The sequence below is a fragment of the Panulirus ornatus genome, chromosome 19, assembly GCF_036320965.1.
Source record: "Panulirus ornatus isolate Po-2019 chromosome 19, ASM3632096v1, whole genome shotgun sequence".
NCBI classification, from domain to species: Eukaryota; Metazoa; Arthropoda; class Malacostraca; order Decapoda; family Palinuridae; genus Panulirus; species Panulirus ornatus.
In genome coordinates, this window is record NC_092242.1 from 59,398,520 (window position 1) to 59,423,079 (window position 24,560).

Below are 24,560 nucleotides of genomic sequence, written 5' to 3' on the forward strand. Positions count from 1 at the left end.
TAAATATCTTGAAAACAGATGAATAAGTTATTCGTGAGCGGTGTCTCAGTACAATAAAGAAAGGCATTTATCTCTACATCGCTTACTAAGAGTGAAGAAAGACGCATGAAGGAGAGAGCACTAATGGTCCTCAGAGTCGGGTTAGTGGCTGGAAAACTAAGTGGCGAATATGGTGCTAATAGCTGAACCATTATTACCGTCAACTGGAAATGACTAGGGATGATAGAAAAGTTAGTGGTGATCTGGGGACTGATGATGCTAATGGGACTATTTCTAGGACTGTATGGTGTGCGGCGGAGTAGAGTAGGAATGATACGGGGGGGTCAGGTTGAGGGTCAAGTGTGCGAGGACTTAGGTCACCTCTTAAACTCGACAGTTTGACCTCTGGGTACGACCTTCGTGCATGAGGTAGGTCAAAAGGCCACGGTCATCATCATACCCATGGGTCGTACCGGTGCTGGTCAAGGATCCCACCGTCCTGCTCAAGGGTCGTTCCGTCGTGTTCAAGGGTCGTACCGTCGTGTTCAAGGGTCGTACCGTCGTGTTCAAGGGTCGTACCGTCGTGTTCAAGGGTCGCACTGTCGTGCTACAAAAGATTATGGCAAGGGGTGGTAGCATCAGTGTTAGGCAAGACATGAGAACGGTAATGAGTTCCATGGCTTTGCGGCGAAGGAAGAAAGACGTGACAACGGCTCATCCTCGAGTTGCCGTCGGCCACACACTACTTAAGGGACCTTGGCTTGTCGAATATGACAGTGTTAAAGTAACCGTACTTTAGAATTCTCTCTCTCTCTCTCTCTCTCTCTCTCTCTCTCTCTCTCTCTCTCTCTCTCTCTCTCTGTATACGTTATTTTTTTTCCATTGTACTCACCATCATGTACATAGCACCTTGGGGCATAATGGGATGCAGTCCAGGCACAGCTTTAAACATGGCATAGCACAGTTGGGCGTTGGCCTGGGGGAAGATAATGCAGAACCATTTAATATCATACATTAAGGTAAGCAGACAACACACATATTAACACATTATGAAGTTAAAATGAATATCTCTTGGTTTATAGGAAGACTCAGTGCCAAGCCTAACAGATATAAGAGAAAATTTTGTGCATATATATTTATGTATATATATATATATATATATATATATATATATATATATATATATATATATATATATATATATATTCCTATGAGTCCACGGGGCAAAGGGAAAACGATAAGTTCCCAAGTGCACTTTGGTGTAATAATCTCAGGGAAGACACAAGACAGAAATGTAACAGTCAGTTGATATACGACGAAGAGACTTAGCCAGGATGCCATTTGGTAAACATGCGATTGCAGTGATAAGTTAAGATGCCGGAGGTAGATTATTTGCTGACATGGAATTAAGATGACTCTTTTTCTTTAAAGATGAGAGAGAGAGTATGTTGATATACCCCTCGCACTGTGACAGTCGTATGAATTTCGACAATGACATCACAGAGTTCTGTCGGCGGGCATCTGTGACCACTCTGTTTCACTGCCATGAGAACGAGGGCACAAACAACGCTTTAAGAACGATGGGTATGATCCCTTGAGCTCGATAGTACAAGCCTTGGGGTATGATGGTCTAGCCTCTGATCTGACACCTTAGAAAGGAGAAGTCTTAGGTCACTCCATCATACCGTCGTGCTAAAGGGTAGCGCCTTCGTAGTCAAGGGTCGTACCTTCGTACTCAAGGGTCATACCGTCGTGTTCAGTGGTCGTACCTTCGTACTTAAGGGTCGTACCTTCGTACTCAAGGGTCGTACTTCGTGCTTAAGGGTCGTACCTTCGTGCTCAGCTGTCGTACCTTCGTACTCAAGGGTCGTACCTTCGTGCTCAAGGGTCGTACCTTCGTACTCAAAGGACGTACCTTCGTGCTCAGCGGTCGTACTTTTGTACTCAAGGGCCTTTAAGAACAAGATATTAACCACGAGAATCAGGCGTACATATATCATGGCATTATTACGCAGAACAACGTCATCCAGTTATACATAATCAGGTTGTTTAGCGAAACCAAAGCACAGCCAGAGATATACCACGTCTCATCTCTCTGCTGAATCACTAAACAAGGAGTCTGTCTCCTGCGCATCAGCCACCGTTGAAGAACATGCCACGGTTACCTCCCACGCCAACGTCCATCCTAAAGCTACGGCAGACCGGCTCATCGCATGGACGACATGCGTCCTCCAAGTTCGTGGCTTCAGTCACCACGGCCCACGTCCGTCCGCTCGCCTGCTGTTCGTCCTGCGTCTCAAACAAACCAGGTCGTTGCTCATGCCTCCTTAGCTTCCATATATACACTCGCGGTATAGTGCCGACAAGGCATTATTCATTCATTTAGTATATTCATTTATCATTATTTCCCCTGTCTTCCTGCCTGTCTTTCTTCCTGTTATCTGTACTCTCCTCCTCCTCCTCCTCCTCCTCCTCTCCCTTTCTCCTTATGTCTCTATTAACCCCTGACATTGTACAGGTTTTGGCCACACAAAATGCCTCTACTTAAGCCTCCTCTGAGCAGCCGTTCACCGAGATTGTATAACATGTATAATTTAACGATCCCGTCTGTATGCAAAAATTACGCGAACTTCATAGAAGTAGTGAGGTCTGACGGTGCACGTTACCGTCGGGTAAATCCGCCCCAAACGCAAGATGAATCGTACTGCCTTGTTATCCGGAGCTACCCCCGGATGACGTCGGCCGGCTCCGACCAATCACGAAAGAGATCTGTACAGTAGCCAATGAACGCATAAGAAAAAAAAAGAATACGTCATCTGCCTGAGGTGGGTTTTTTTACGAGGCAAGTCATAATACATACATGGAAGTGCTTTTGTTATAAGTTGCCCGGGAACGACACTGGTTGTACTTAATAAAGTACGGTGAATTCATTATTCACACGTACGCATATGATGCTGTGTCTTTATTTTCTCAGTCGCCCAGCCTGGAAAGCTTAGATAGAATTCATTAGCATAATTCCAGGCATTCCCCCGATCCCTATATGGTGCAGGATGGCCGGGTAAATATTGCTTATAAAATCCGTATTATGGTAAGGAGAGAATTAGAAGAGTCTCTCCTGCCCGTCAACCTCCCCGTTATTTTAACATGAGCTTCCCATTTTCTGTCGTGAATGTTTTCCTCGTATTTAAGCTGACGGGTTAAAAAAGAGATGAAGAAAAAAAGGTTATGATATTCGGGATGTAGGTGATTGCTACAGTAGGACTGCCAATGTTTCCTAGTATTGCGACGTATTTCCGGATGATACGGTTTTCCTGATTTTGTTTCCCAGTTCATGAAAAATAGATGAAAAAATTAAGGTGACATACAAGTCTAAATTGGACATCACCATTCTGAAGGAATAACATCACGTGGACACCCTCCCCGGCTCATTTATTTTGTTCCAAAATGTAAGAAAACTTCCAACTTTTCAACGGAATACGATGAATTTCATGTCAGAGACTCGCTGATGTGTTAAACATTCTTCACTGTGGCTAATTTGCGCGGGTGTCAGAGGAATGGACTTTTTTTTTTTTTGTTAATTGATGCAAACTTATTACTTGTTGAAGGAAAATCTGATAATTTTGAGATTACTTGCGAGTTGGAAATGAAATGGTTTGAGGAAGATGTGTGAGTTGCGCTGACAGGACTTTCTAAGACTAAAGTGTGGTCGTAAGCCCTGTGTCGCTGAGAGTGCTTTCGAGGTTTGGTCACATGGAGAGGATGAGCGAAGAGCGACTTCAAGGGGAAGATCTACGTATCACAAGCGGAGGGAGCAAAAGGGGGAGGAGAAGATCAAGAAGGAAATGGAAGGATGGAGTGCAAGAAGCGTGGAAAGTGCTTGGCGCAAAGCGTTGAGGAGAGTGAAAACAGTGGATGGGTTATGAAAACTAGGGAATGATCTGTGAGGTCTGGCTCTACGTGATGGGCTCTGTATTCGGTGCAGTTCACATGAAAGAGACTGGATATCAGTAAATGATGACGTTGTTGCATCTGTTCGCGGTGGCGCTTCCTCGCTGAAGTAAGAAATGGAGATTATGTGTGTGTGTGTGTGTGTGTGTGTATACATAAGCTTCTTACACCCCGTAGCTTGATGCGTCTCTGCATGTGAACTTACTACCAACAGAGCGAATTCATTTATCTCCCTTAGTTTCCCCGATGTCTAGAACAAAACTGTTTATCAGCATAGAAAACTGCCGCCCTAGTGTGAATTGTGACACCCCCAAGCTCCTTTTTTTTTTTTTTTCTAAGGCATAAAAATTAAGGTTCCTTTTCCCCCCTTAAAGGACGCCTCCTTCAGTAGGTGAATGCATAGCTTGCCTGGAGGCAAGAAGGAAAAGACGTAACGCTTGCTTGTTTCTTCAGGATTTGGGCGGATGAGGTTCCTCGTGTCTTCAGTCCAACGGTACGACCCTTGAGCATGATGGTACGACACCTTCAGCTCGACGTTACGACCCTTGAGCTCGATGGTACGACCCTTAGGTATCATAACCTGGCCTTTTTTGACCCAAACCTAAAGGGTCGTACCGTCACGCTCAACGGTCCATAAACTATTGTGAATTATGATGACATAAGTGAATAGTCGAATACAGTAATATCGAGGATTGATATCGTGCGAATATCAAGGCTTGATATCGTGCAAATATTGAGGACTGACTTCATGTGAATATCGAGGATTGATATCGTGCGAATATCAAGGCTTGATATCGTGCAAATATTGAGGACTGACTTCATGTGAATATCGAGGATTGGTATCGTGCAAATATTGAGGATTGATATCGTGCGAATATCGAGGAATAACTTCGTGTGAATATCGAGGATTAATAACGTGCGAATATCGAAGATTGATATGGTACTAATATCGAGGATTGATATCTTGTGAATATCGAAGATTTATATGGTGCGAATATCGAGGATAAGAATCGTACGAATACCGAAGACTACATGATTTACCAAACTGTGGTTGATTTATCGAATTGTGCTCGCTGTTTGTTGCATTCTCGTGGACTTTTAACTGTATCATACATTTGGGCTTTATCAAAGAGCTCTATGAGTTTTATTGCATCAGATAATTAACGAGTAGTCAAAGATTTCATGGGATCACAGATTTGTTATATCGTGGGTTTTACATTATTAATTCGAGAATGGATTTTACCGTATTACGGGGAGCCTTATTGATCATGGGTTTTTATTGGACTTTTGAGCTTTATTGGATTAGCTTTGCTATCACTAGAGTCGGGGTTCACGGGAGTATTTTCCGGGTTTTGTTTGAAGTATTATAGGTTTTTGGAGTATCATAGATTTTGTTGGAGCATCATAAGATTTGTGGAAGCATTATAGGATTTGTGGGAGCATCATCGGGTTTGTTGGAGTATCACATGTTGTGTTAGAGTGTCATAGGTTTTGGTGGAGCGTAATAGGTTTCGTTGGAGCATTGTTGGTTTTGTTGGAGCATAGATTGGTGTGGGTGGAGCATTATAGGTGTTGCTAGAGCATCATAGGTTTCGTTGGAGCGAAATAGGTTTCGTCGGAGCGTCATTGGTTTTGTTGGAGCATCATTGGTTTTGTTGGAGCATCATTGGTTTTGTTAGAGCATTATGGGTTTTGTTGGAGCATTATGGGTTTTGTCTGAGCATCATAGGTTTTGTTGGAGCATTATGGGTTTTGTTGGAGCATTATGGGTTTTGTTGGAGCATTATGGGATTTGTCTGAGCATCATAGGTTTTGTTGGAGCATCATTGGTTTTGTTGGAGCATTATGGGTTTTGTTGGAGCATTATGGGTTTTGTCTGAGCATCATAGGTTTTGTTGGAGTATCATCGGTTCTATCGCATGACAGCGATCGTCATCGGCTTTTCACATATCTCATGGTATGACATTCTTGGACGGCCGATTCCCCCGATGACCAATTAGGGCGGGGAGGCTGCAGCCATGGGTATCGGTTATCGGGTAATCGGATCAGTGATATCTGCCTCACCGGTGGTGGTGGTGGTGGTTGGTGGTGGGGGTGGTGGGGACCTCGTTGTTTCGTGAGGCCAAGAGTGTGAATGAAACGCCCTGGGTTCTTTGTCGGTGTGTAAGTGTGGACAACACCACACAGTGTACGTCTGCTGGGGAGGGACACTGAGCGTGGACACGGTGCTGTAGCAGCGCCTCCCTCCTGCAGGAGTACGTGTGAACCCACAGCACATGTAGCATAGAGGAGGAAGACCTCCTCATCCCACACCCTCGGCGTCCCTAAAGTTACCCGGTCCACTGCAAACGCATTGTTATGAACGGTGTGAAGTTATCATGAGAAAGACGCGTGGATAGGGGTAGTGTAGGAATAGAATGAGAGGTAGGAGAGGAGAGAGAGGGGATAGATGTAGTGAGAGGACCACTCAATACCAAAGGATTGTTGCAGGTAAAGATGTTCAAGGAAGATGAATCAGGATAGAAAGCTGTGGAATAATTTCTTGTGTGAAGGTTTGTGAATGGAGACCTTGGTGCCTCGTGATGAATAAGTGTGTAAAGTGTGGAACAGAAATATGAGCCGTTCCTCTGGAAATCTAGTTTTGACCATCGGACACTGGACTTGGTTTGATAGTTAGTAGGAAGAAGTGAAAGGCTGAATGCACTTAATCGTGAACAGATGAATAAGAGTTAAACATAATCCACGCCTCATGTGGTGCCTCTTTCCACACCAGATATAGACATCATATTTTCCTCAGCATTCATGAGTATCATAATTCCTTACATTATTCCTCGGATAACCTATACAGAAGGGCTCAGGGCAGTACGATAGGTCAGGAATTACTTTTTTTTTCGTTTAGGTTTAGGCTAGGGCTAAAGAGAGGATAGGAGAGGAGAAAGGAACACTGATGAGGGATAGGGCAAGGGTGTTGTGGTATGTTCTGTGTTCCTAGGTTTAGGATAGGGTCATAGAGATGATAGGAGAGGCTGAGGTACATCTGACAATGGTGCCTTCTGGCTAGGTTTAGGATCGGGTGAGGGGAGATTGAATGACATGCAGGAGTAACTGAGAGAGTGACTGGGGTCCCGGAGGAACTAGGAGCGAGGGAGAAAGGACAGTACCTGGATGTGGGCGATCGTGTCAGCAAAGAAGGCCTTGGGCGTGGTGTTCAAGATGGTGGCGAGGGCGCCCTGCACCAACGTGTTGGTCCCGATGATCCGCTGACTCAGGCAGTGCAAGCCCTTCCGTACCTGACGAAGATCAGAACGTTTACTGTCACCATCCTCATTTATCATTTCCCTTCCTTCATGCTTACACTGTGGTATTCATACAGCGAGAAACCATTCGATCCTGTCGAGGCTGTTTGTGATCATGGAAGAGATCAGAACCTCATAGATTGGTGTGGTAGTGTGGTATGGGTACAGAGTCATGCAGATGTTTCAAGGAGATTAACCTGTAAACTTTTCCAGTAACTAAAGAGGCGCAAATAATGTCACTCGTGTGCGAGCATAAACAACTGATGGCTGTTGGGTTCCACACAGAAATATGAATATGGAGGAGAGAACAATCATATCCTGTTGGAGGATTTTGATTTCGTTTGGAGTAGAAGCAAAATCCTCTGTATTTATGGGAAACAGAGAGAGACTTCCATCAACATTTCTGGCATACGATATTTTACTTTAATGAAAAAGCATTTTACCATTATGTTCCATAATTACTTTCGAGGTACTACGTATTCCCATAAATGAAATAGACAAAAGAAATAAAAAAAAATGTGGTATGTGATCCTGTCTGATATCATGCCTCTGCTTCAAAGAAATCTATTCAGTCAAAACCTGAAGTCGTCCTCATGCACTGTCCTCTAGCAGGTGACCTCGTCATAAACCCTCAGGTCGTGTGTTATGTGTCCGTCTCGTGTGTTGTTCTCCAGCAGATAACCTCGTCATACATCATCAAGTCTTCTTTTATCTGCCCGTCCCACGTACTGTCCTCCAGCAGATGACCTCATCATAGACCATCATTACTATTCCTTTCCGTGTATTGTCGTCCCACAAGATAGCCTCGTTGTAGAGCATCAGTTCTTCTGTTACTTGGCTTCCCCGTGTATTCTTAGTCCTCCCATTACACACACATGTACTCCATAGTGCCCTCGCTACTCCCCTGTACTCCTTACCTCTTTCTCAAGGACGTTACCCCTGTCGCAGATGGCGATCCATCCCATTCGCCAGCCAGGGACGAGGTACCTCTTGGTGAGGCCGCCACACGAGAGGACGGGAACGTCTTTCGTCAGGGAAGCCACCGACTGGTACTCCTGCCCCTCGAACACCTGCAGGAGGAAGGAAAGAAAGGAGAGAGTAAGGCATACGTAGTGAGAGTGAGGGCGGGGGGGAAGAACAACTAAACAGACGTGTTGGCATAATAGGCCCGACACAGCGAGTGGGTAGGAGAGAGAGGAGTCACAGGGACTTTAACTCCTTGAAAGATGACGGTAATGACCTTAGAGTAAGATGGTGTGGCAGTATTATTGGCCTGGTCTTTGATTACACACCAAACCTAGATTGTGAGGCCGAAAGCCTAAGAGGACGCTAGAAGAAGGATAAGTACCAAATAGCGAGTGATAGGCAAAGGAAATTAGGAAGTAAAAGCTGCTCTACGGAAAATGGGGACTAGAGAAGAAAAAGAGAAGAAAAAAGTGTGATGGAGAAAGAAAGTATGGGAATGTGAGGCAAATATCGAACACTAGTGCATGTAGATATATGGTAATATGAGCATTATAGCGCATTAGCTTCTTCGGCCGGCATTATCCCAGCTTGTAATCATTATGATTATTGCCATTATTATTATTATCATTATTATCATTGTCATTATTATTATTTTCATTTCTATACATATTTATGTATTCATTCTATTCTATTTATATAATTATTATTTTATTCTTTTTTTTGGGGGGGGGTTAGTGTCAGGACCAAAGGCTTTCACTAAACTGCATCTTTTCACAATATTCATATTCATCTTCACTACGCCGTCATCTTCACCAACATCCTCATCTTCACTACATCTTCATCACCACGACATGCAAGGGTACGTTACCAAGCATGACCAGAGCCCACCATTGGACTTAGGTAAACATAACTAGTCTTCAAACTTTAGTTCTGGTCACACGACCAGAGCCCCAAAACTGGGCTCTCCGTTACGTAACTTGCCCCAAGCAGGAATCTACGTTACGTAACTTGCCCCAAGCAGGAATCTACGTTACGTAACTTGATCAGAGCCCCAAAATGAACCTGACGTTACGTAACATGACCAGAGCCCCAAACTGAAACCTACGTTACGTAACATGACCAGAGCCCCAAACTGAACCTGAGACGTTACGTAACATGACCAGAGCCCCAAACTGAACCTGACGTTACGTAACATGACCAGAGCTCCAAACTGAAACCTACGTTACGTAACATGACCAGAGCCCCAAACTGAAACCTACGTTACGTAACATGACCAGAGTCCTACTTTATTGCTCGGGTCACATGACCACCCCCTTCCCCCTCCTTACACCGAGGGAAAGTGGAGTTGTTACAGACAGCCACAATCAAACAGGCTGAACTGCAAGTTCTATGTGACAGTCGCACTGACGTGACCATCGTCGATGTAACGACCACAGTGGCTATGAAGTAAACGAGCGGCGTTGACACAACGACGACGACGACGACACGACCACACAGCAAGGTGATGGTGGCAGCCAGGATCGACCACGGGAGCGTCGCTGCGTTAACCGAGGACTCAAACTTATGTAGCGAGGACTTAAGCTTATGGAGCGAGGACTCAAGCTTATGGAGCGAGGACTTAAGCTTATGGAGCAAGGACTCAAGCTTATGGAGCAAGGACTCAAGCTTATGGAGCAAGGACTCAAGCTTATGGAGCGAGGACTTAAGCTTATGGAGCGAGGACTTAAGCTTATGGAGCGAGGACTTAAGCTTATGGAGCGAGGACTTAAGCTTATGGAGCTAGTAGTCAAGCTTATGGAGCGAGGACTTAAGCTTATGGAGCGAGTAGTCAAGCTTATGGAGCGAGGACTTAAGCTTATGGAGCGAGTAGTCAAGCTTATGGAGCGAGGACTTAAGCTTATGGAGCGCATACTCAAGCTTATGGAGCGAATAGCCAAGCTTGTGGAGCGAATAGTCTAGCTTATGGAACGAGGACACACAGTCAAGAGCAAGTCAAGTATAAGCCTAAGTTACCCCACCATGATGCAGGCGCCCTGGTCGATCTAACACGTGCAAATCTAACTCTACCCCACCAGTAAGAACACACACACACACACACACACACACACACACACCAAAAAAAAATGGTACAGAGGAGACCAAACCAGTTTTTTCTTCGGGCTGATGAGGGTATACGAACAGAACTAGAACGTAACCACACCACACCACCACTCACTATGCAACAACCACAATAATGACTTCCGTCCGTGTGTGTGTGTCACAGGTTGCCTGGGTGGCTGGCTGGAATGGGGGTTGGAAGTCTTGTGTGCTCAGTGTCGTCTCCCTAAGGGGAGAAAGGTGGGAGGGATGGAGAGACAAAGGGTGGATTGGGGAGTGGGATGGGGGAGGAGGGTCAGTTGTGTGTGTGTGTGTGTGTGTGTGAAGGCCAGACGAGAGGTCAACAACCATGCAAGTTTAGGGTCCGTCTACCTTCCTGTCCCTCCCTCTCCTGCTGCCACGTCGAGTGGTGGTCACTGCCGGGGATACCTCCCTGTGAAACACTATTCTCCCCGCGCTGCTCCCCACTGTCCCCCCACCCGCACATCGCCCACTTCGGGAGGGTGTGGAGGCTGAAGACATGGTGGAGAATGCCAAGTACATCGGTGTAAGTCTCCGGTAATAATATATACTTGGTCCGGTATTGTGACATGCGTGACGCCACTTTGCACCAGCCGGGTTATGCCCAGAGGAAATACACGAACTCACTCTCGTGAGCGAAGTCTTTCTCAAGTCGGTGTGACGCAGACCAACTTGACGCTTGGGAGGAGGCCAAGAGCATCTACATAGGACGCGAGGTTTTAAGAATCATAATGAAGTGGTCGAAATAAAGCGTTGCCTCGCTGGGTATTCTGTGTTTATTCTCTTTTCAACCAGTCTGAGATTGCAAAAATCTTGTTTCGCAGTCGGCTTTAGATGTTTTCTGCCATAAGATGAGGATAGAGCAAGATCACCGCAGCACTTTTCTCACATGTATCTTTGAGAACGGCATTTCCTTGCCACGGAATATGTACGAACGGAGACACTATGTCTTCAGCACTAGACAGCTCTTTGAATCGCTGTTTTAAACATTACTCCACGAATTTACCTGCTTACCTGTAAATTCACCCAGGGTCGAGCCTGCAAGGTTTCGAATCCTGGTTGGGGCGATCTGTCCACAGTCATCCTAGCTGTTCATCCTCCCAGTAGGCTGGTCGATAAATTGGGTATCAGGCATAGGATATATATATGTATATATATATATATATATATATATATATATATATATATATATATATATATATATATATATATATATATATCTTTCTTTCTTTCAAACTATTCGCCATTTCCCGCATTAGCGAGGTAGCGTTAAGAACAGAGGAGTGGGCCTTTGAGGGAATACCCTCACCTGGCCCAATTCTCTGTTCCTTCTTTTGGAAAATTAAAAAAAAACGAGAGGGGAGGATTTCCAGCCCCCCGCTCCCATATATATATATATATATATATATATATATATATATATATATATATATATATATATATATATTCCTATGAGTCCAAGGGGAAAATGAAACACGATAAGTTCCCAAGTGCACTTTCGTGTAATAATCACATCATCAGGGGAGATACAAGAGGAAAATATAAGTCAGCTGATTTACAACGAAGAGACGTAGCTAGGACACCATTTGGTAAACACGTGATTGTCCAAGACAGACAATGAGCGCATCATAAACTTATCATGAGGACAAGATACTCTCTCACCACGACTCTCATTTGCCGTCTTTTTCACCTCTTGCACCTTTCTGTGAGGAAGTACCAGGGAAGATTGAGTGCAGAATGGAAAAAGGTGTGAGCAAATGACGTAAGGGGAGTGGAAGAGGAATGGGATGTATTTAGGGGAGCAGTGATGGCTTGAGCAAAAGATGCATGTGGCATGAGAAAGGTGGAAGGTGGGCAGATTAGAAAGGGTAGTGAATGGTGGGATGAAGTAAGATTGTTACAGAAAGAGAAGAGAAAGGCATTTGGACGATTTTTGCAGGGAGGTAGTGCAGATGACTGGGAGATGTATAAAAGAAAGAGGCAAGAGGTCAAGAGAAAAGTGCAAGAGGTGATATATGTATATATATATATATATATATATATATATATATATATATATATATATATATATAAGCATTATTCAGCTGGCTTTCATTAGAATATTTAGTTGTCCATACAAACTCGGTTAACCACAGGCGACTCACTGATTAAGCAGTCTGACTTATAAACTTTCCCAGGATAACTTCGAAACCTGACCCACTTGCCCTGCGTCGCAATGCTGGTATATTTTCCCTCTTCTGTAGGTGTTACTTTGTCTTTTCCTCCCGAAAGCTGGTTGTTGTGTGCCTCCACCACAAGCTAAACCGTGCAATATTCGTCAAGCTGTTTTGTCACATGATTACTGCGTGGCCGTTTGCAATTCAGGGGTGGGCCGTTTTGATAACTGTTTCTTTCCCTACACCCCGAAGCTTTTGAACCCTACCTTCTCCTGTCTTTCCCCAAATATTAAGACCTAGTACTTATCAACTCTCAGATCTTTCACTTCCTCCAAAATTCTTAGATACTTTTCATCGTGTCAACTGTTTCCCTTTCAACACCCACTTTATATTTTAGTTACGACCCGGCCTTAATGCGGAATTTTGTTCATGGCGGGAGCCTCCATCGAAAAAAAGTCATTTTCGTTATTAGATTCTTTTCACAAGTGTCCCAATATAATCTGCCCTTAACAAAATCATCGCATTTTCCTATCCCTTTGTAATTCTTATCAGCTTTCAGAACAATATCAAAGTGTATTTAAACTTACGAGTCGTCGCTTTCCTCATAGTGGGAGCAGGAGTTTTCGACACAGTGGTGCTGAAACGTGTCTCAAGACATCTCGAAACTCTGTTGTTTAGAACTAACAAAGGTTCACGAAGAAGGGTTTGCCCTCGACAAAACCAGATGATGTTGATTCATCGAGTGAGGACATCATCCTCTGTCATAGTAGCTACTGAGTAGTTGCCCTGACGTTCGACGTCCCTCTGAGTACGAGGGAGTAGAGAGATAAACGAAGCAGGGAGTCATTAAACTTTGTCTTGACTCTGATTCATGACCGAAGTTCTTCAATCTACCAAAGTGGGATAAAAGCTAATCTGCTTTGCTTCATACTCGAGTCTTATTGCGTATGGCGGCAGAAGAGGATATCCCCGATCTCTAAACGCAGCAGACGACTCCATAGTGTTCGAGAAACTTGGAATTACTGATAGAACGATGTTGTTTGTGGAAGGAATTACTAATAGAACGATGTTGTTGTTATGGAAGACTCGTTAGGCTTGTCACCTGGCCCATGGAAGGGCTCCGGAGGGGCTCCTGTCCTCAGACGGCCCGTCCTTCCACTCTCATCCTCGATTATGTGCTTGACGACAACATGAATATATCTCATACCTTCCTGTACTGGGCACTGCCGCCTTGTGAAGGTCACTAGATCGTAGGTATGGCACCTACCTACCTACCTGCCATTAGCCCCCTAGCCTGGCAGAAGGCAGCAGAAGAGGATAATCCCACTCTCATGACGAAGCATGACACTTCCACAGTGTTTTAATAAATTAGAATTACTGATAGAACGATGTTGTTGTTGATGCCCAAGACTCGTTAGGCAGTAGCCTTGCACATGGGGGGGTCTCTCCTTAAACGGCCCGTCCTTCCATCCCTCATCCGCGATCATGTGTTTGACGACCACATGAATATCCTTCTTACCTTCCTGTACTGGGCACTACCGCCTTGTGAAGGTCACCACATCGTAGGGTGAGGCAGCCGCCTACTGGCCTTTAGTCCCTACCCGAGTCCCCCACCTCCTCCTAGATCTACTACCCCTCCATCTCCAGCCAGCCATTCTAGGCCCCCCCACCAACAGCACACCTGGACCTAGCCCAGCCACGCAGGAGCCGTACCTCCCCGGCCCAGCCCCACCCTAGGCACGTAGGACCTGCCTGGTAACGGGTCAGCCGATGAACACGTGACGATAGCCTCCCACATCGGGGAGACGGACGGCGACGCAGGAAGAGCCAGCCGGGCAGTGTGAAACAGAGAACCTTAGGACACGATTCGTTAGGCAATGGGAATCGAAGACAGACGGAGCGAGAGAGAGAGAGAGAAAGATATAAAGTATCTCCCAGCATTAAGCTTGCCAGCCTCATACGCCTCTCTTGAACGAGACGTGGGTACTGGCCGAACAAGATGGTGCTGGCGACCAGTCTGGGTCCTTGATGCTGGGAGACACCAGCCCAGAAACTTAACCATATCGACCCACTGGGACTCTAGCCACCAACAAGACGTGTGAACCGGAGGTCTTATAGTCAACATGGCAAGCTGGGGACGTTGACAGTTACCCATAGAGTATCACATCTTCACAAACATCACTATATCCAGCAAATGTCGCTACACATCTCCAGGCAGAGGTGATCATTCCAGTCACACTTACGACGTACCCAAGATAGACAATCATACAAGACTCAGGTGACGTACTGAAGTCCTTGTGCTTTAGCATAGCCGGACGTGAGAAGGCACTCCAAGACGCGCTTAAATGGTTCCTTGTTTGTGCCAAGGACGAGTAGCTTGTGATGATGGGCTGACATTATAACCCGGTCGTAGAACAGTTCACACTCTGGTACAGATTTAGATGTGATGACACATCACCATTCACAAGTTTGACCCTTACGTCCGTACAGGGTCCAGGGTACGATGAGTGTTCAGGTGTATGTTGCATGCAAAGCCATCAGCAATGTGACAGGTTAAGATGGCTACGATGTGCGTTGGCTTATTAGATTTGAACGAATATGATGACTCTACATGTGACGAAGACATCAACCACGACACAAAAGATATAATGAAGTTGATATAAAGTGTCAGTGGATAAAAGAAAGTAGTGATGATTAGTAGTTTCTCACATTTTGGTGATCCTCCTCTTCCTCCTGCCTCCTCCTCCTCTTCTTCCTCCAGCCTCCTCCTCCTCCTCTTCCTCCTGCCTCATCCTTCTCCTCTACCTCCGATGGAAGCCTAAAGGAATGACACTGACCTCTGTCAAAGAGGATATCATTAAAGCCAGCCGCTAGAGGCGTTCGCAAGACCTCCTCCACCTTCGTCTATACAGACAAACGGTGTCTTCTGGAATCTTTCTTAATCAGTTCGGAAGGCGTTTAGATAAGTATCGTACCTCTTTTGTCATGTTCCGTTCACCCGGATACTGTTGTTATTGCCGTACGAATGATGATGGGTAGAGGCACTCTTCAACTAACTCATCACAGAGGAACTCTTCAACTAACACTCACTTTTACGTTTCGTACAAGAATTCAGGAACTTCCAAATCCTTCATTGAATTGGTCAGTTCTTTCATCACTATTTTGTTTCCCTTATTTTCACGACGACTCACCTAATTTGTAAATTTGAGAAGACTTTGGTACATATCTCAGAACAGATAGAGACGTCACCATCAACCTTTTTATGATATATCACGAAACAAATGTAATTCAATACCTTCCGTGTCATGTCTGATGATTCCCTAAAATATTAACTTCCGATCCTAAGTCCGTGTCTCAAAGCACCCACCCAAAACCCCCAGTTTCAAATCCCTCTCCTCACCCACTCTGAATCCTGAAATCCCCAAATTCACTCGCCAAAAATAATCCCCCTTGTAATCTTTACTGGGACAGTCTGTGGGTTTACCACTTCTTCCACCATTTCATAACGTAACCTTAAGATGAGCAAGCCTTTGTTGCTCTCTCAAAATGATCGTGGAATAGTATTGCTGCTCACAAAAATGTTGTGGGGTCTCAACCAGCTCCCTCAGCATCTCACAAGACACATAAAAGATATAAATGCTGCTGCTCACAAAATGGTGATAGATCTCAAATACTCCATTTTAGGAACTCTGAAAAAGAATAGATAGAAGGATCATCTATCTGCTCATAGATGAAAAAAATAGATAGAAGGAATATCTATCTGCTCGCAGATGAAAAAAAATAGAAGGAACATCTATCTGCTCACAGATGAAAAAAGAATAGATAGAAGGAATATCTATCTGCTCACAGATGAAAAAAAAGAATAGATAGAAGGAATATCTACCTGCTCACAGATGAAAAAAAAGAATAGATAGAAGGAATATCTATCTGCTCACAGATGAAAAAAAAAAAAAAGAATAGATAGAAAGAATATCTATATGCTCACAGATGAAAAAAATGGATAGAAGGAATATCTATCTGCTCACAGATGAAAAAAAAGAACAGATGGAAGGAATATCTGTCTGCTCACATATGAAAAAAAAAAAAGAATAGATAGAGGGAATATCTATCTGCTCACAGAATGATCGAGAACCTTAAAATACTAAAACGAATGAAAGATAAATCCTGCCGCTCACAAACTGGTGGTGCATCTTAGATACTACGGAAAACGACACAAGACGTTGTTGTTGGTACTCACAAAGTAGTCGTAGATCTCGTCTGCTATGATCGGGACCTTGTTCCTGCTGGCGACGTCCAAGATGGCCCTCAGGTGCTGTGCGCTGTAGACGGAGCCACACGGGTTGGACGGGTTGTTGATGACGATGGCCGCCGTGTTCTCGTCGATAGTGTCCTCCAGCATGGCAAGGTTCACCTCCCAGTTCTTCTCAGGCTGAGGAGGAGGAGGAGGAGATGACGGGAGGGCTGTTATAGGCTGCGTGTGTATTGTGGAAGGTTTCGTTATAGTTTGAGTGGTGGAGGGGTCGTTACATTTACTGTGGAGGGTCGTCATGGTATGTGTGGAGGGTTTTCATTGTTTGTGTGGGGTGAGGGTGAGTCGTCACAGCTTTTGGAGTGGTGGAGGGTCGTCACAGTTTGTGTTGGAGTGGCGGAGGGTCGTCACAGTTTGTGTTGGAGTGGTGGAGGGTCGTCACAGTTTGTGTTGGAGTGGCGGAGGGTCATCACAGTTTGTGTTGGAGTGGTGGAAGGTCGTCACAGTTTGTGTTGGAGTGGTGGAAGGTCGACACAGTTTATGTTGGGGCGGAGGAGGGTCATTTGACCACGTGAACCCCTCTCCCCCACCCGCTAACTTCAACTCACCATGAGGTCATAGTGTTTGGTTTTGATGGACAGACCCTCAGCCAAGGTCTTGTAGAGCGGGAAGCCAGGTCGGGGCACGAGGATGTTCTGGCCAGGGCTGCAGAGGGCGGTGATGCACAGGTCCAAGGCACAGCTGCAGCCAGAGCACAGCACTATGTCCTGAAGGAGGCAATAAAGAACTTACATGAGTGACGGTCGTGAATGTGTTACAGAGAAAAGGACTTGCCGTACCTGAAGTTGTTTACCATTATGGGTATGTGGCGAATGAATGAAAATAAAATGAATCTGTTGTTTGAATGACATGAAAACTGTAGTAAGTCTTTTATCTCTCTAGTTACTAATACATCATGAGGTATGATTACAGAAAATATCATGTTAAGTGTCTTCTGTTAGCTCGGCCGCTCTGAACAGCGTGTAGAAAACGGAATGGAATACTCCTTGATTATCATCATCACAGCCAGTATCATGTGTCATTTATTGTATCTCTTAGTCGTGAAGTAACGCTTGGTCAGGAAGATTAAAGGTATACGTTTGTTCCTCTGGATTAGAGATACGGAACACGCGAGCTGTGGATTCAAGACGTAAAGTTGATATGGTGCCGACGCAAACGAGATGTCATACGTTGTTCCACAGAGTAATTGACACCGAGCTGATCATCTAAGTTTGACTGTAAAAACGCAAGCAAAATCATCTCTAGGAGTAGATAAGCTGCTCAACATCACACAATAGCTTTGCAACATTTGGATTTATCCGTGCGCGATGCTGCTGTGAGTGTTTTCTTTCTCTCGGTCACTCTTCTTATTCTGTGTGTGTTACAGGATGGTGTCTGGTGTATTATTCTAATTTCATTACACTGTCAGGTAAGTGTAGAGATATCTCTATGTCCACACTGTTTTCACGTGCGTCTGAGGTTGTTTGAATACATACTGTCCCTGAACTTCGAATTATATTCAACACCTGCAGAACGTGTAATAACTTTTATGGTCATTATCTTGACATTCAAAACCCCGACAGTCCACAGGCGCAAAGCTCAGGTAACCACCCAGCCTACATACCGATATGGTCCATACATACATAGTGTATGTGGTTTTTAAATCATCTTTTAATGAAGGTTTTAAAGAGTTTCCAGCTGATGTTGACAGCCCGAATGAATCGGTCATGTGACAGACGTCAAACCCAAATAATCAGACGACGCTGCAAGAGCCATGTGTACAGTGAGAGCGAGTGTGGTCAGAACTATACTCAATACCTGAAGAAGGTTTTAACTTGACGTTGACGACCATAATGACCCTGGCAGTCGCTAGTAGACCCAAATTCCAAAGAACAAGCTAATCTCGTACACCATATATATATATATATATATATATATATATATATATATATATATATATATATATTATGTATATACAAACGCAACTCCGCTTAAGAGAGCTCATACACTAACGCACCCGAGCCGTGACAGCAGCTGGCACACCAGAGAACGAGTCGTCACTGAGGGAGAACCCCTTGCCAGGCTTGAGCCGAGCCAAGGTCTACACGATGTATAAATATACGACGAATGAATGACGCCAAACAAATGTACCTGTAATATTCAGAGTAGAATTGTAACTACAGGAAAGGATTACGGCTTAATACTGCTGGTCGAACTGGAGAGGAATTCCTTTCACAAGAGATAATGGTTGAATGATGGTTTCTGACGGTAGTTTTGGTTTGAGACATGTGGGTTACGGGACGGGGCGTTGCTCCTGTTGGTATCCCAACAGATGAGCTAGTTCTGCTGCTTCTCTTCGTCATTCTTGGTTTCATAAGTGAGATTAACGCGAGTCGAAACAAGAGTTCTGTAATGTGTCGTTTTACATTGGTACATGTAATGCTCATTGATCGGAATGTTTGGATATCTTTCCATATCTGAAACCGAATGTGATACACTTTGTGACATAAGAACGTCGAGAGCAATAGTTAGTATTGCATTGATGTTAGAATTAGTCATAATCACATATGATATCACGTGTATCTTAATAGAGGACGTTATAATTAGCTGAAAATGCTGTGTGCCTTTGCAACCAACCGCAAATTCTTCATTGATTCAGATACTGAAAAAAAATCAATTTCTACTTAGAAAGACCATAGAAGCATTGAGAATACAGAAAGTAAGAAAGAAACGATTTATGTATACTCTTAGGAATATTTCTAAACCCATTCTGTATCCTGAAAAATGTGCAGAAGAGGTGATCGTGTCTTTCATTCATGAATGTCAGCATGAAGTTTGTAGTCTTAGAAATGGCTACCTCCCTCTACCTCCCTCCCATCCTCCTCCAGCACCCACAGCTGAGGCGTGGAGGCGTTGTTGGCTTCAGTTGGACAAGACAAAGGAAAACTATGCCCAAGGCTGAGACATGTTTACTGAAGAGGTGAAACAGTGCGATATTGTCAAAAGAAATAAAGGATCTGATTAATCGTTGGTCGTCGGGTCTTAGAATATATTCCGTCGGAAAGGTTAAAAACGAGTGCGGCTAGCAGCGTCCTTAGAAAGTTGATATAGAAATATTTTGGAGCTATTCTACTTTTTACGATCTTAGGTTCTATAAATAGTGAGGATCGCCTGTACTCATCTCTACGAGAGACTCCTGAAATTACCTACATCCATCCTGAAGTTTCACAAGAACTCCCGAGGTAACTTGAAGGAGTCCTGGGGGTGATATACTTCATGATGGTTGAGGTACTCTTCCTCCTTCCAAACTATAAGTTGGACGCCATCAGATCACTGTGGTGGGACTTTGGTCAGTCAGAACCAACAGTGTTACAGTAGCTTGTGACGCCTGGTCAGCCGACTGTTCGAGAACAACTGACCTCATTGTTTATAATGCACTCAGCGTAAGGCCAGACTCTCTCCAAAGAATAATACAAATATTAGCTCCAGTGTTTTGATAACTTCATGTCTAAACAGATGTAATGAGATGTTACTGTAAGCTTTTTCCCAAGCCTCACGGTTGAACTAGGAGCCGATCTGGTATGTTGCGTGGGGAGGGAGGTCGCCTGCGGGAGCAGGGTACGTTGTGGTAAGCAGGAGAGGCGGTGGTCTCTGTCCTGCGGCCATGTGAGAACTTTAACTCCTACTATCTACTGTACAGGCCTCGTGCGTGGGTTTATGAGAAGAGTGAAGGAGGCTGCAGGCCATAGCAAAGTCATCAAGGGGAAGTGTGGGAATAAGAAAGATGGGTACGTAGAGCAGCAGAAGAAAATCAGGTTTTGGTGACATGGATTCGACAACTCTGATGTTGCAAGAACGGAGGAGAGGAGGCCAAGTGCGTGGAACGCCAGGTTACGCAGCTGGCGAGAGGAGGAACAGAATCGAAGTAATGATAGATAGATAGATTAAAGAGCAGTGTACGCATGATTCTGAGCTGTTCACAGAATACAAAGACAGTAGACAGTTGAAGAACAGTGAAGGAATATATAGAGTCATGGGGCAGAGAGAGAGAGAGGGACCAATTTGGCAAGACGGATATTAATAGTAGTGAAGGGTCCTGACTTGGGTTGTGTGTGCCGAGTAGAAAGTTTGTGGGTCACTCGATCCCAAGGAGAGATTCCTAGCTGCAGTAAGGAGCAGCTGGAGCTCAACGTTGTCCCAGCTGTGTAACATGGAGCAGCTGGAGCTCAACGTTGTCCCAGCTGTGTAACATGGAGCAGCTGGAGCTCAACGTTGTCCCAGCTGTGTAACATGGAGCAGCTGGAGCTCACCGTTGCCCCAGCTGTGTAACATGGAGCAGCTGGAGCTCAACGTTGTCGCAGCTGTAACATGGAGCAGTTGGAGCTCAACGTTGTCCCAGCTGTAACATGGAGCAGCTGGAGCTCAACGTTGTCCCAGCTGTGTAACATGGAGCAGCTGGAGCTCACCGTTGCCCCAGCTGTGTAACATGGAGCAGCTGGAGCTCAACGTTGTCGCAGCTGTAACATGGAGCAGTTGGAGCTCAACGTTGTCCCAGCTGTAACATGGAGCAGCTGGAGCTCAACGTTGTCCCAGCTCTACCTCTTCCCAGCTGCAGTCAGGAGAGGCTAGAGCTCTGCCTAAGGCCAGACTGACGTGGTACTCGTACCACCGTGCTCAAAGGGTCGTTCCACCGTGTTCAGACGGGGTTAAGCAGAACGGTATATTAAGCAGACAGGAATTCTAGGCGACATTGCACTTCAGAATGGGCTGCAACCCCCCAAAAAAAAGAGAGAGAGAGAGAAAAAAAATGAAGCAACTTTTGACTTAAAGTTGGAAGTACGTTGTTGATGACCTGTGGGCTGGTGAAGGACGGCATGGCACTAGGACATGTGATTGTGATCACCTGCGTGTACTGTACGCTGGGGAGGGAGGCTTGCACACTCGTGTGTGCGCGTGTGTGTGTGTGTGTGTGTGTGTGTGTGTGTGTGTGTGTGTGTGTGATATACCGCCCCGGGTAGACTTCATTGTTACTCTAAGTTTGTCATTCAGAAGTAAAAAAAAAAGGAAAAAACACTATCAACTTTGTTAAGAGCATCTCAAAATGATTTTAACCTAAGATTTCGTGATTATTTATCATTAAGATCATCGAATTATCTCCTAGTATCAAGTTAACCATAATATCTCGTTGATGATAATTTGCCCACAGTGATACTAACGGTAATTAACATTCATAACTTAAGCTCTCTCACGACCAAGACTTTTAGAAAACGGCATTGCAGTTATTTTTTGATATCTCCAGACAAGCGCTTGCACCAGAATCACGTCAAACATGAGAGAAATTAAGTATATAAGGCTAAGAAAAAGTTCTTTCTTCCTTCTAACCTCATGTTTTTTTTTTTTTTTTCCAAGGATGGGAGAAACAATGAGGAGAGAGTACAGCCAGCAAGCTGCCTTAGTAAGCCCCCGTCCTTGGGGGAAAAAATCAGTCTCTCATTATATTCTTGCTGTTATTTGTGTCTTGGCAGTAGGCTACCTGGTGCCAGGATGGGCCAATTCCGCATTGGCACCCTCTCAGCCCTCCCTCCCTCCCCTCCGTCTCGAGTGTCACTTCGCTACCAGATTTTTTTGTATATGTCTTCCATCAGGCCTTCCTCCCTCCCTCACTGTGCCCCTCGCCCCCCTCAGCAACCCCTTCCCACTCAGACACTCCACGCCTCCGCCGGGATGAGGTAGGGAGGCACCTGTGTCCCATGAGGGTCATGAGGTGGCCTCTTTTTCTTGTGGGTCATGAGGTACCGTGATTCAACCCCTTTCCTCCCCACCCACCACACCTCCAATCTTCTCTACTCCCCGAGGATGAAAGTCACCCCACCCCATCCCACCCTAGACCTCTCTTTCGTAGCCTGACGTGACCTGACCTCCCTCCTCCCTGACATTACTTGACCACACCTGTTTCTCCTGTCCTCATCCTAGGACCTGACCTTTCCCATCATCTGATGAGCGTCGACCAGACGGTGCAGTATATGTAGAGCGTCGACCAGACGGTGCAGTATATGTAGAGCGTCGACCAGACGGTGCAGTATATGTAGAGCGTCGACCAGACGGTGCAGTATATGTAGAGCGTCGACCAGACGGTGCAGTATATGTAGTGCGTCGACCAAGAGGGTAGTGTATATATCGAGCGTCGACCAGACGATACAGTGTATGGCGAGCGTCAACCAGGACGGTACAGTATATGGCGAAGGTCCATAGGTGTTGGCCAATTTGGTCACCAGGCAGGGACCCGTCTTTTACTCTCTAAACCTTCCCCTCTCCCTCCCTCCCTCACTCAACCTCCCCTCTTTTACTCTCTAAACCTTCCCCCTCTCACTTCCTCACTCAAACTTCCCTCTTTCTCTCTCACTCTCTCAACCATCCCCACTCCTTCACTCATCCCCGTAACCCCCCTCCCCTTCCCCCCCAAAAAAAAAGAAAAGAGTACGATCCATCTCTACTAAACACCTTAAACTCCCACTACCCTCCCAGCACTGCGCACCAATAGAGGAGGAAGAGCAGCACCCGTTGTGACCCGGGCGGGGAATCAGAAGCGCCAGAGGAAACACCGAAGCTATTAATTGGGTTTCGCTGACACGAAAACAAAACTTGGGTCTTCACGGACGAACCTAAGACGCGCGAATCAAGGATTACACGAGAATGACGACTTACGATTGTCTAAATCACCGAGCAGTCGACACGAGAGCTCACTCTCTCTCTCTCTCTCTCTCTCTCTCTCTCTCTCTCTCTCTCTCTCTCTCTCTCTCTCTCTCTCTCTCTCTCTCTCTCTCTCTCTCTCTCTCTCGGTCAACATCCCCTTCCCTTTGTCTCCCACTCAGCCAACACCACTCCCCCAACACCCACCCCTACCAACCAACGCCTCCACACCCCACCAGTGGTAACCCTTCCACCCACTACCAGCAGTGACAACCCCAGTGACATCCAGGCCTACCACCACTACCACCACTTCCACCACTACCACCATTACCACCACACAATATTCAACAGAGACATCCGGACGGTACAGGTAAAGAACGAGGCCCGGGTTACAAAGCGCCCTGCCTGTAACGCTCTTGTAACGTGTTACAGGTGACGCTGTAACGGATCTAACTTCCGTAGAAGGGGAACATACGGGACACATACTTCTTAGCTTGGTCGTTACGAGGGTGCACACTCCACCACTGACCAGGAACGAACACACACACACACACACACACACACACACAAGACTGTAATTCTTATTCCCTTTGAGGACCTCACTATCTGTATCTCCCAGTCATTGTATGAGGCCATCCTTCCCTATCATAGTCAAGATGAGGTAGGTCAGGGCGGGGCTGGCCGCGCCCGGCTGGCTGCTCCTTCAGTAACAGTCCCTGGCGACTCGCCCACCTCCCAGATGAAAATAAGCGCGTCCAGCACTAAATAAGAAGTTGCCCGCATCTCAGAAGACCATACATGAAAACCAGGGAACGGTCTGCCAACAGGCAAAGGCCCATGTCGGACCAAGCAGAGGTCCAACGAACTTAAAAAAAAAATGAATGCATCTCCCCCACTCTGTCTGAGGATGTGATAAACGAAAGTATTCACCGTTTTTATTCTCTCTTTCCTGTGGTGATTGTTGCATGTATCTCTTCACGGTGAAGTGAAGGTTTCGGTAAACATGCGATTGGACAATCGCATGTTTACCAAATGGCGTCCTAGCCATGAGATTAATAAACGAAAGTCCACTTGGGAACTTATCGTGTTCCATATTCCCCGCAGACTCATAGGAATATA

The 24,560-nt window shown here is 45.4% G+C and overlaps 1 protein-coding gene across 3 annotated transcripts in view; it reads right to left on the reverse strand.

Moving 5' to 3' along the window:
* Positions 1-24,560, reverse strand: part of LOC139755549 (tyrosine aminotransferase-like) — a 95,542-nt gene that overhangs the window by 13,599 nt on the left and 57,383 nt on the right. For all 3 annotated transcript variants that reach the window (XM_071673995.1, XM_071673994.1, XM_071673993.1), the window contains exons 5-9: positions 17,321-17,479; positions 16,701-16,892; positions 8,141-8,293; positions 7,089-7,217; positions 872-955 (exon numbers count right to left, since the gene is read on the reverse strand). In XM_071673995.1, coding sequence (XP_071530096.1) covers positions 872-955; positions 7,089-7,217; positions 8,141-8,293; positions 16,701-16,892; positions 17,321-17,479 — 717 coding nt within the window. The remainder of the gene's footprint in view (positions 1-871; positions 956-7,088; positions 7,218-8,140; positions 8,294-16,700; positions 16,893-17,320; positions 17,480-24,560) is intronic.